A 13,333-nucleotide genomic window follows, 5' to 3' on the forward strand; every position below is an offset into this window, starting at 1 on the left:
GACAACGAATAGTCGATTGTTTAAACCGGATCCTACTATCAATCACGATTCACGAGTGAAGCATCGGTGCCAAAGAAAAAAGTTCACTAGGCTCTCCCAAACAATTATGAAATTGCATTTGACTAAATTCAAACTCCCGCCTCATAAGTAAAATCCGATCTTGTGTCTCACCAACCGGCCTCTTTAATAAACAAGCCCATGAAATCGAACTCAAACTTGTCTAGGACCTTAATTTTGACTCAAATTTTTGTTGATAATTAATTTAGTTTAGAGCACATATATCTTTAAAGACATTGTCACGTGAGGATTAAATATAGTAAATTTAAATTAACAAGATACATGTTGTAAGGGTATCTATTTTTCTTTTCTTTCAAAATTGCCTTAAATATATATAGATGAAATCTAGTAATTTATTAGATTGTATATATAGATAGGGAAAATGATTTAACGTTTGATGCTAGCATCCAAAAAGTAAAGGATATTCGGACTAGCAATCACTCGATAAAATATTCTTCATAAATTGGTTGTATTTTAATAATAAAAAATACTAAATAAAGCCCTTAGGACTTCACTTAACGTGAATAAATTATTTTATCTATTTTAGGAAATAATTTGATAAAAAAAAATGAAAAATAAATTATATCACGTGAACATTTTATCTTTTCTCAATTATAAAAGCCACGTAAATACAATTACATTTATTCATGTTATATTATAAAGCAAATAGCTCATGTTTAAAATTTTAAGTTTTAACATTTACTTCTCTAAAATGTCTCTCATATCTATGCTATATTTAACTAAAATAACTATAATATTTTTTTTCCCCTGCTCAAATCTCAACAACTCATTTTTTTCCTTCTTCCATAAATCATTTTATTCCTTTAATTCATTCAAAATCTTTTATCTCAAAAACCGTACATCGATAAATTATAAAAATTATATGAGTGTTCTTAAAATTTCATGTTCTTTCATTAGAGAGATAATTTGATATACTTTTGACGAATTTTTAAAACCGAGGACAGAACCCGTCGTATGACTAAGGGTGGAGCCCGTCAGATAGATCATCCCATCACCGCCACCACCACCATTACATCACCACCCCGACGTGCAGATATCTTTCTCGTATGGATTTAATGGTATCATGACCTGCGAAAGAGACATGTACATGATAAAATTATTTGTTATGTTATCTTATATATGTGACTTAGATATTATTGGAATGACGGAAAATATAAGTGGAGATTTGGTTTTGCCCATTCATTTTCATGAAAATGAGTTCATTTAGATTTAATACTATCGCTAGCAAACATATATACTTGTGTGGCATTGTTGCTAGTTCATGCTATGAAAATTCAAGACATCAACCGTTCCAACACGTTAAGATCTTGGACCCTTGTTGTTATAAGGTTGTCAAACACATAAAAGATACACAAACCATTAGGTATAAAAAATATGAGACATTCGCTACTGGAATTTCTAAACATAATAAAGTTAGAATCAATCAAAAGGCTTCAAACATGATTAAGGTACACATGCATGTAAATAAAAATAAGAACATATTTTTGCTCCTCTCATGATTTATAGTTTTTAAACATTTTTAAAAATATAATGTTGAACTGATTACAAATTAAGATAGGAAAAAAATGAGTGGAAGCTATGTATCATATATCACCAAGTGTTTATACGTGTTATTAGACTTGTGTGTTGTCATCATATCTATCTAGCTATATGATTAACTATTACTCGTACATTTCTTGTATGTGTTGACTGTTGATTATATAAATTTAGGGTTAACATTATTATTATTATATTTTATAATTAAGTATGGATTTTATATGAAAATTATTATTTTATGATTTTAACTTTCAAGTTGCACGAACATGTAATTGTAATGGGTCTTCTTGTATCTGAATTATAGAGTTAGCTTATTACGAGAACTAATTATTTGTCGAGAACTACGAGAACTATTTTAAATCATTAGATGAGATTAATTAATGGCTAATAAATAAAGTGCAATTAAAACAATAAATAAATGGTTATAAAATGTAAAAGGGTAAACATGCCATTATAAACAAATTAGAACAACCGTATCCTCCATAACAAACTTCCAGTAAATTCGGCACCACATTTAATGATTGATATAGTTATTGGATTTAAAAATCATTTAATAATAATTGTTAATATTAAGACTTATTAATCCATACACATAATTTTTAAAAACTTTAAAATACTAACATAATTTATCTACGTTGTTGTATATTTAATAGAGTATACACATATGAATGAAACCGTTTATAAATGTCCAAGTATATATTTTTAACGAAATTACAAGTGTGTTTAAAAACAATTATATAAGAATTGTGTATACATATGAATACCTTTTATTAACACATGTGTATGATGAGGTTCATATCTACACAACTTATATTTACACATGTGTATGGTGATGTTCACATGTAAACAACTTTTATTTATACATGTATCTATTTGCGTTTACATGTAAACACCTTTTATTAACACATGTGTATAATGATGTTCACATGTAAAAAACTTTTATTTATACATATATCTGATAATGTTCACATATAAAAATCTTTATAAAATAATAAACCTTAATATGTGAATGGAATGAATATTACACAATTTAATGAATCTATTATAATTATTATGAGAAAATAAATTGTTAAAGTTGTCTAGCATGTAAAAACTATTTTTATTGTCATAAGTATTACACTTTAATCCAATTAAGTTATTTGCCTATACTCTACTAAGTTAACAAAAGAAAATGAAGTTTTGAAAATGTAAATAAAACATTCGTGGAACAGATTTAATTAATCTTGTAATTATAGAGAAAAATGGGTTAAAGTGTCAACATTATTTATGGAGATATTTAAGGGACTCATTTAATTAAATTAGTATTATTTTTCATATGTTTATTGAATTACAGAATTACCCTTATTTAAAAAAGTTCTTACAGTTCTCGACATTTTGTTGGTTCTCTTATCTTTTTACTCTCTTTCTCTCTCTCTATATATATGATATGATATATGATGTCTTGTCCTCAATTTTTAAACATGTAACTAAGATAAACTTAAAGTTTTTATTACGTAAAACCAGTGAAATTCATCATATTATCTTTCATTTTCCTTTTGATAATAGAAAATATTATCTATGATAAAATAAGAAGTTTAAAACTTCATAGAGTATTCTTGTTAGGATTAAGATTAAAAAGATTAATTTTTAATGAGAGTTACTGGCAGGACGACTAACAACGAAAATGAATAGCCCAGGAATAACTAGTGACAAAAAATATCGCAAAATACCCAAGTTTTTCCGGATTTTCACAAAATACCCAACAAAATCGCAATGAGATTCTCAAAATCGCGTAAAGATTTAACAAAATCACGTAAAGATTTAACAAAATCCCATAAAGATTTTATAAATCTCGTACAGATTTTGTAAAATCTGAAGGTAAAATCTCAAGTTCTTTATGTGATTGTAAGTTATTTATGCGATTATCAAGTTTTTTATGATATTCTAAAAATCTTTATGTGATTTTTAATCTTTTTTATGCAATTTTCAATCTTCTTTATACGATTTTCAATCTTCTTTATTCATCGGCTTTATGTAATTTTAACAATCTCATTACGATTTTTGTGGGTATTTTGTAAAATTTCAAAAAATCTTGGGTAACATATTTTTTTATAAAAAAAATAGGTATTTGAGGTTATTTTCTTTAATTTTTATTTGGTTGTGGCATATTTGAAAGTAGTGAAGAATAATAGGCCGCATAATGATACGAACGAGAGTAATATGGAAGTCTTTAATTCAATTTGGAAGATTGGCAGAGTCTTTACTTAGCTATATATATATCGATCGTCCCATGGTTAGGACAACTTAAAAGTGCTAATAATTGTCAATGGAAGATCCTTGAGTTGTCTTGTTTTTACAGGAACTTTTGTAAGTTGGATTCGTATCTTGAGCTACCAAATATCAAGAAATTTATACTGGTCGACGACAGGTTGTAACAAGTATAAGCCTCTTCTAAATTAGAAAATTGTGATTGTATCTTGATGATCAGTTCCAAGGTTTGCCAAGTAACACTGCAAAGAACTTCTTGAATGACAAAAAATTAGATGCTCGATGTTATGTCAAACCATGACACTGGCGGAACTATTAAGAGGGCCCGGAGGTTACGGTACCTTCAAAAACTTTGAGCTGTTAGTGTAAAATTAATTAATCTTTTATATTAAATTACATTACCGACTCCAAAGAAAGTGTTCAAGTTCCGCTACTCATAAGCTCAAACCTAGCTATATTGCCTCCAATTGTGGAGTTTGTCATCCTCTAATTTGCCTTTTTTAAGTTTTAGTAAACTTTATTGAATTATTGCTTACTTGTTTATTTATGTTGAATATATGTAGTGGACTACATTAGGATTTAGGAGTTATTCATGAGCTCGTATGTAGAGATTCAATAGCTATTTTCAGCCTTTGTTGCGCGACTCATAATTGACAGTAAGTTTTCGGGTTTGGTTTTCTGTAAAATTATGCATCATATAGTAGGAGTAAACTTGTACAAGTAAGTCAAAATATTTAAGTCAGATGTGCTAGCTAGGATGATAAACATGCCATATTTATACTAATCAGGTGCATTTGTGGGCATGGGCATACAAAATAGCATGTGAATCTTGGATACAAAAAGTACAATTATTTTCCCTCCAAGACATTTCCAGGCCTTGAAGGGGTTTGTGAGAAGAGTAGGATGGTTTAACACAAACATGAAACATTACAGGCTTGATCCTTTAACTTTCGGACTTGCATTGATAATGTTCAAATGCAAACCTGTTGCACCGACCGTTCTTTATTTTGATGGACGTTAGAGGATCCATTAAGCTAATCGTGCATTTTAAGAAGCTGAGAATTTTGAAGCTTGGATGTCTTAGGGGGCGCATTGTGTACGTATTTGTGTGTTTCTTGCATTCAAATACAGTAACCCATTTTCCAAAGATGGTTTGGTACAAGACCAGGTACACTAACTTTTTTCATACATATTCATGAAAAATTGATGTTTTTCAGGGTTAGAATAGCCTTGAAATGTCAATGTACTTTTTAGCATGTACACATTTCGTCATATATTTTTCTATTGACTTATATCCCCAATTAACTTTAAAATAATTATCACCACTTTTTTACATTTTGAAATTTAATTGGGTACATAGGTCAATAAGAAACGTACATGGTACATCTGTATACAAACGGCAAAGTAGATCTTACATGACCTTCGGATATCGATTTCCATGTAGGTACAAAAATTTACTAATCTGTAAGAAAATAAGCTAAGAAGAACTATGGAGTACTACACACAAAACCATTACCAAGACTCATAATTAGTTGCCTAAGCCGAGGTTTGATGAAATTGCAATTGTGCTTGTAACAACGGCCAAAATTATCATTGTTGCTCCGATTATCTTGTCCTTTCTTGAAGATATGCCATGAACATCTCTGTCACATTTGAAATAACCATATATTTAGCTTTCTTTGCTTCCAAGAACTTTTATCTTTAAATTATTTACAATATAAGCCTTCTAATTGTACTTTGGGTTTGCTTAGAGTAGGCAGCTGACTTGATCGAACTAATTAAATAACTTATCCCAAGCGATACCACGTACCTCTACGAACACCCCTAGCTAAACGTTAGTAGATTCAAGCCTCATTAGTTAGAGCTATGTTTAAAGGTTGTTTCCAAAAACTCGGAAGCTTTTTAACTGAGTAAAAAGGATGATTAGTTGCATGTATAGTCTAACCAAATGGGATCATTTTATTTTGAAAGGCTGATTTGGGCTCAGTGACATTGCCTCTTTATACACCCAACTGCAATTAGTGGTAGTATGGTAAAGAAACTTTGTGGATTTAGCACGATGCATTGTGCTAGCAAACACATACTGAAGTAAATGTAAAATACAAGCACAGAACATACCTTAGAGCGAGTGCACCTGGAAAAATGAAGGCAATGAATAAAGCTGAAGTTGATCCCAAGAACTGAAAGAAATACCATATATTTGGAATGGCCATGGCAATAAGGTAAGCCGTCGCTAACAGAATAAATGTAAGGGCCAGAAATCTCTTGGTGTCTTTAGCAAGAAGAGACTTATTTGGGAAAAGGAGTTCATCAATGTTGGTCCTCAAAGAAAAGTTCAACAAAGGGAACACCAGCATCAAGTGGAATGCATAGCTTAAGCGAACAATGTCATTCAATACTGAACCGATCATTGAGCCAGTTGCTTGATCAAAGTTTACTAGAATGTCAGCCTCAATTGAATTCCCGAATAGGATGTAACCAAATAGTCCAATAGAGAAGTAAATAAGAGCACAAAGTATTAGAGATATACGGACTGCAGATGCCATTGCCGCAGGTTTGCGCAACTCCATACCAATTGCATGAACTGCAAAGAATAAACCAAGACATCTTTTAGGAATGCTGTATATACTACTACTAACTCAAGACACATATTTCCTACTTATTGTACTACCCTATGAAGAACAACACACGTGCAGCTAGTACACTTCGGCCCCTTCTTGTAGAGGGTGCCTCGTAATTCGTAAATGACATGTCATATTGGCCATATTTATTATTATTTTTTTAGACGAAGGTTGGCCACGGATGCACTTAGGATATTGACTAGACTTTGGCAAACTGGGCATGTCAGACAGGTCGGTCCGAATGATTTAGAAGGTATTACTATGCACTAATGTACTATAGACTTTTTGATGACTTTCACTCTTTCAGTATGTTGCCCATTTGGCCCATTTGATCATCTACCTTCTAACTATTTTTTGGTATTTTACCCGTTTCAGTGTTTCACCCATAACCTGAATTAACTCATGAATTGTCTTAACCTTGATTTTTAGATTATGAGTTATGAAATGGATTCCTGGTATGCAATCTTCTGTTACTAGCTAACATCTATTTGGCATGATCACATATTTTGGTCAAACTACAGTCTTCTATTAACCATTTAACCCTTACCATTGAAATGGAAAGTAAAAGCTGTAACGATAACAGGAATGGCAGTAAAAAGATCGAAGAATGCAGCTTGATCGTCTAACTGAGGTAACAGTCTAATGCTCCTTGATTGACCTTTGACTGCAGCAGAGACGGCCATGGCTGAACATATTCCAACAAACACTACAGCTAGCAGAACCGCTACTGCTGAGCTCATTGATAGCAATTCTGTTCATATAATTCAAATTAAGCAATATCTTCAAAATGGTAATGGACTACATCAAAGATAATAAAATGTACACGTGTACTTACCAACACGGCGGAATAAGACCAAGGGAAGCATAATGAACACAACAATAAAGAGGATAGCGACATCTCGTGAATTCCACCAATGAATACCAAACCATTCTTGCAGAACCCCCAAATGTACCGAACCTTCTCCAGATTTATCCCCGGAGAGCACATCCCCTATAATACAACATATATAACAAAAATTAAAAATTATACTATCAGGGATTAAAAACCAACTAGGTTGGATCAGTGGTTAGAGCCCTTGCCTCTGTAAACAGAGGTTAAGGGTTCGATCCTCATGCCCAACAAGGCTGGAGGTCTTTTTCTACCTTTGGTAGAACCTGGAAGCAGTCTCTCTACCTTTGGTAGGACTAAGGCTGTTTACATCTCAACCTCTCCGGCATTGGGAGTTACTTTTACTAGCAGGGATTAATCCCTTTTTCTTAAGTACAATAGTTTCATATAGTATTAAATCCAACACTTTTTAAGTACACATTACATAATATATCTTACATAATATACCAAGGTAGTGAAATATTTGACCAAATATAAATTATAAAACAGATTTCTTTAAACTTATGAAGCTAAAAATACATTTATCAATATTATTAGTTGTTATGCAGTATTAAATGCTTAATTAACTTCTTAGTTTTATATGATGGTGCTATCTGTTAAAACTTAAAAATGATAATTCCTCAAAAATAACAAACAGTCGTTTCGATAGATATATAGATATAGCTTGTAAATATACGAGTATAAAAGAAGATATAGTAATAATTAGCATATCCTCTAATACTTGTAATAAGTTCAATTGATAATCACATAAATAATAGTATTGCTATTATATAGTATGTACCAATGATAATGAGATAAATGATCAAACAGCCAAGATTGGTGATCATAACATTAATCTGCACCGCAACCGATCCAATCCATCCAAACGACTCCTTCATGAGGCCAGCATACGTGGTGGACCCACCCGCATGCGTAAATCTCAGCATGAACTCAACAGAAACATCCACCAAAAGTGCGACCACAACAATCAACACAAACGCGGGTATCACACCAAGCACTTTAAGAGTTGCTGGAATCGACATGATTCCAGCACCTATGATACTCGTCGAAACATTAAACACAGCCCCCGAAACCGAGGGCCGCTTCGACGAGGTCGTTGGAACATTATGTTCCGGTAAAAGTGGGACTATGTTTTCCGGGCTTATTGGTGACATTAATTAATTGTTAACTAAGAGTGTATTATTGTTATTAAACGTGCATTGTGCATACATTTTTATAGTTTTATATGTGTTAAGAATTGTGTTAATGATTGGGGGAGTGAAATTACGGAAAAGGGCATGATGACCGGTGAGTAGGTGAGGATGGAAGGGTAAAATGGGAAAATAGAATGTGGCTAGTATATGATTTAATGAGTTGGATGTGGCGAGTGGTGTGGAATTTAATGTATCTAGACGTTAATGCAGCCAGATGATGTGAACAGCTTGATTACGGCAAACTCAGATAGAACTAGTTAATTACACGACTGTTATCAACGGGGTTACTCGTAATAGATTTAGGAACACTCAGGTCTGAGTCTAATAAAGCAAAATTTCTACTATCCCAAATTCCCAATTTGTTGTCATATTTTTGGAGAATTAAATTTCTTTTCTTTTCTTTTTAAGGTGATTGGACAACGAAAGATCTAGTATACGTTGTTTTAACAAGATTCACGTTAAAGAGCTCACTCTAAGAAGAAATGTCTATTTTAAATACTCGATAGGGGAAAACCCCCTATTAATTCGCCTCAAGACACGACAATTAATAGAGGTAAACCCTGTCTTCTCCAAGATTCGAACTTAGGATCACTAGACCCACACCCTTCATTGGGGACTACCTTTGCCACTGAGGTCAGTGGGTGTTCTCTAGCGTGGACTGGTTAATACAACATAGTCTAAACCCTTATACTATCCAATGTTTAGTTAACCCGCCCAAGAATATGTTGGGGCGGATGGGTTGATAAGTTTCCCCGGATCATGAGACTAACGGTACGTGTAACACCACGAGCTAGGCTCGAAATACTACCGAAAAGATATAGCGTATGCATGAGATTATCGTAGAACATGAACTATATGAAATAAAGGGGATTTGGTGAATCCAACATCAACCAACAAGTACATAATGCATACATGCAAAAATAAGGGCAAATGAATCCTGGATCCATGTAAGACCAAGCCCAAGCTCTAGCACAAGCATCAATCAACTGACACATCTTGGATTCTCTTGAATACCTCAAAAGTGTACTAAACAAAGTCAACACTAGGTTGGTGAGTTCGTAGGAGCGAATGACAAGGACATAATGTCAAAGCCATTCATAATATGAACAGGGATAATGAGCAAGGACACACTTACAGTCAGTCCTTAAAGGCACAAGTATTTAATTTCACATCATGCACCTCATTGTACTCAAGGTACCCGTTTATTGCACTTGCACACATTGTACTCAATTGCACATTATGTACCTCATTGTACTCAATTGCACGTTATGTACCTTATTGTACTCAATTGCACGTTATGTACTTCATTGTACTCAATTGCACGTTATGTACCTCATTGTACTCAAATGCACGTTATGTACCTCATAGTACTAAATTGCACGTTATGTACCTCATTGTACTCAGTTGCACGTTATGTACCTCATTGTACTCAATTGCACGTTATGTACCACGTTGTACTCAATTGCACGTTATGTACTTCATTGTACTCAATTGCACGTTATGTATTTCATTGTACTCAATTACACGTAAGTTGTCCATCCATGACCATTAATGTCCCCACATAACCAAAACACCATATGTATATACTTCGTACGATACTACTTTTGAAAGGCCTTTGATGCTTATATATAGGCTCACCCGCAGCCTTCCCACCACATCTCCAACCTTTCAAAGGCATTACCGTCCTCCATATATACACAACATACATATGCGATAACCATACAACAAATCACACAATTTCCCATCTACAAAACCGTCACACAACATGTGAATCCATAAATCAATCAATGTCCCCGAACAACCATGTCCATCAAGACCCTCACACGTTTATTCACATAATGAACTACATCAAGGTATCTAGAATACGCATAGTAAGCAAGAACAAGTAATAAGTGATATCAACAAGTATCCTAACAAGTCCTATGTTTTCATGCATGCACACATTGTCCCTCTATTGTCCTCTTGTCCTCCATAATGTCATCACCCAAGACACTCAAACATATGCAAAGTCAAGTCATGTCATCAATCAAGAAATCAAGTGTATGCACAACTGAACTATGTCATAACTCAAGGCAAACATATAATTTGCACAATCAAGCACGTAACACACAAAAGTTGTACACTTTTCAGCCCGAATCTCAATTGAGTAGGGAGCTACGAAACTCTCCTTTGCCAAGCAATAACAACTTATGACCAAGCTATGAATGTCCAACAATCGTCAAATATCCACAACCAAAACTTCATCAACGATCACAACCTACTTTAAATATCCTTCAGAACGTCCGCCCTCCAGATCTCAGCATCCGCCCCTGCAAATTCGAACCTAGACTCATTTTTGACACTAAATCCGTCCAAGGAAGGTTTGTGACTCAATTTTAAGCATGAACAACCAAGATAGAACATAAATAAACATAACCCACATCATAATCTTGTCCCAAAACATCAAATCCATGCCCAATTCGTTTGACCCATTTCCAAAACCCTAATTTAACCCTAATTTAAATAAATTCCAATTTTAGTTCAAATTGACCCAAGAGTACTTATGTTAGTCTAGAAACATGATAATAAGTATAAAATGGTTGTTTTGAGTGAAGTTTTACTTACCAAAAATCACCACAATGCTCAAATCCCAAAATTGACCCGAATGGAAGAATTCTTGCACTTTGAAGACTCAATCTTTTGATATGATGTTAAGATGATGATAAAACTCTTGAATTCACCAGCAATTTACTTGAAACAAGGATTTGATGCAAGAAATTCTAGAGAGAGAGAGATGTGTGTGTTTTTGTTCTTGCAATAATAAAGAAAGAGAAAGAGAGAAAGAGAAGTAAATGAATGGATGAAAGGGAGGATAAAGTGCAAGAGTTGGGTCATGGGTTTGACCCATGGAGGATCCATTTACATTTACTAGTTAATTTAATTGTTATCTAAAATAAAAAATCGGTTAGCACCAACTAATGACTCGACTAACACATAAGTCCCAAATTGCACGACAAATTGATCTATATGAACACATTGCACTTAAATGAACTCTAAATTGCACTTGTACTATATTGGTCAACTCGATAATTAGTTAAATTGTACATGTGGTCAATCGGTCAAAGTCACAATTGTTACAGTACGGGCCAACGGTTACCGTGGATGATATTCAGGAATCAGGGTATTACATATTATATTATTCTATTATACATATTGTTGGTAAAACTAAGAAAAAAAATAAGTTTATTTTCATTCTTGACCATCTAAATTAATAAGCAAATGAATCTTAGCCCTTAAAACTAAATGTCAAACTTAACTAATATAAATATTGTATTAATTAATATTCAATGAAATGAAATACTCTGACTAATATTCTATTGCCAGTGATTTTTAACTTGGCAAATACATCCCACCGTATCATAATCATATTTGGAAGCAAAGCTATATTGCCCACAAATTTTCAACCAGGTAACTATAAAATCATCGAAATTCGATTTGTTTTCGGATGGGGTTATGGGCTGGGCTAGATAATTTCTTTTACTTTTGATATTTTTTTAATATTTTATATATAATGTTAGTAGAGCTTATAAAGAAAATTCAATGCAATTTTGATTAACAAAATAAATCATAACCTTTGAAACTAAAAGTTAAACTTACCTAAAATAAACATTGATATTAAAATATTTGAACACAATTGCAGAAGTTTTACAACTTGACGGAAGGTATACTTTAGATTTTGAGTCAAATGTTAATAATATATTTATACCATTAATATAAGTCTACTAATGTAAGTATTTTTTGCATTAATCACTACGAAGAAAGCCAATATGTCACATGTTAATTTAGTTATCAGATGCTTAGTTTGTTTAAATTTTTTTTTATTTGAGTGATTATAATAAAAGAGATATTTTATATATAATTATTATACTTGTATGTAATTATCATGATTTAACTTTTATGTTATATAGTTATCAATATATATATATATATATATATATATATATATATATTATGTTGGCGTAAACTAAATTTAAAAAAATAAGTCTTTAATGATCGACCATATTAATTATATACTTTTTGAATTTAAAAACAAAGATGGTAAAAAAGGAAGAAAGGTAAAAAAGTATGTGAGACTATGAGAGAAATTAGGATAAAAATGATCGAGGAGAAGAGCAAAAATGTATGTTTCGCCTTATGCCAAATATAGTTTTCTTATGAATATCAATCGAAAAATAAACATAAATCCAACACATAGCTTTGTTTCTAGTAGGGGTATCAATACATAAAATCCCCAGAATATTTTCATATATGAAAAATAAATTAAATTTGGACTTTTTTGTTGAGAAATGATATTCGTACGATTTTTGATGTATGTATTACAACGTATAAGTTTTACAGCTGACTATACAAACCAATATTTCACAGCTGTGGTAAATCTATCAAAGCGAGTGGTACTAATATCACTTCGCTTTCTTGTAATGAAGCTATCACTTTAAACAACTTTCTTAAAACGCTTAAAAAAGTAAAATTTTTTGTAATTTTACTTAACATTCGATGATAGAGCCGCTCATTCTCAATGATCTTTAGTGGGCGGAGCCATGTAAAAACCAAAGGTGGCCATGGCCCACCCCAAAGTCCATTAAAATGTTAACATTGTATATGATAAATTGTAATTGTAGCATGATAAGTTAACGAAGTCGACCCAACTAAAAATAATAGATTAATAGTCAGTCCATTAAAGAAATTGTATTGAAAATCGAGAAAGGTATTTTCTACACCCGATGAACAAA

General features: G+C 32.4%; 1 protein-coding gene across 1 annotated transcript; it reads right to left on the reverse strand.

Annotated features, from left to right (window-relative positions):
* Positions 1-5,162: 5,162 nt before the first annotated feature.
* On the reverse strand, positions 5,163-8,570 carry LOC122587996 (amino acid transporter AVT6C-like). The gene is made up of 5 exons (XM_043760142.1): positions 8,153-8,570; positions 7,318-7,473; positions 7,030-7,233; positions 5,980-6,445; positions 5,163-5,504 (listed from the first exon to the last, which is right to left on the reverse strand). Exons 1-5 carry the CDS (start codon positions 8,523-8,525, stop codon positions 5,390-5,392), a joined length of 1,314 nt encoding a protein of 437 aa, XP_043616077.1. The 5' UTR covers positions 8,526-8,570; the 3' UTR covers positions 5,163-5,389.
* Between the last annotated feature and the right edge of the window lie 4,763 nt (positions 8,571-13,333).

This window comes from Erigeron canadensis, chromosome 2 (genome assembly GCF_010389155.1).
Source record: "Erigeron canadensis isolate Cc75 chromosome 2, C_canadensis_v1, whole genome shotgun sequence".
NCBI classification, from domain to species: domain Eukaryota; kingdom Viridiplantae; phylum Streptophyta; class Magnoliopsida; order Asterales; family Asteraceae; genus Erigeron; species Erigeron canadensis.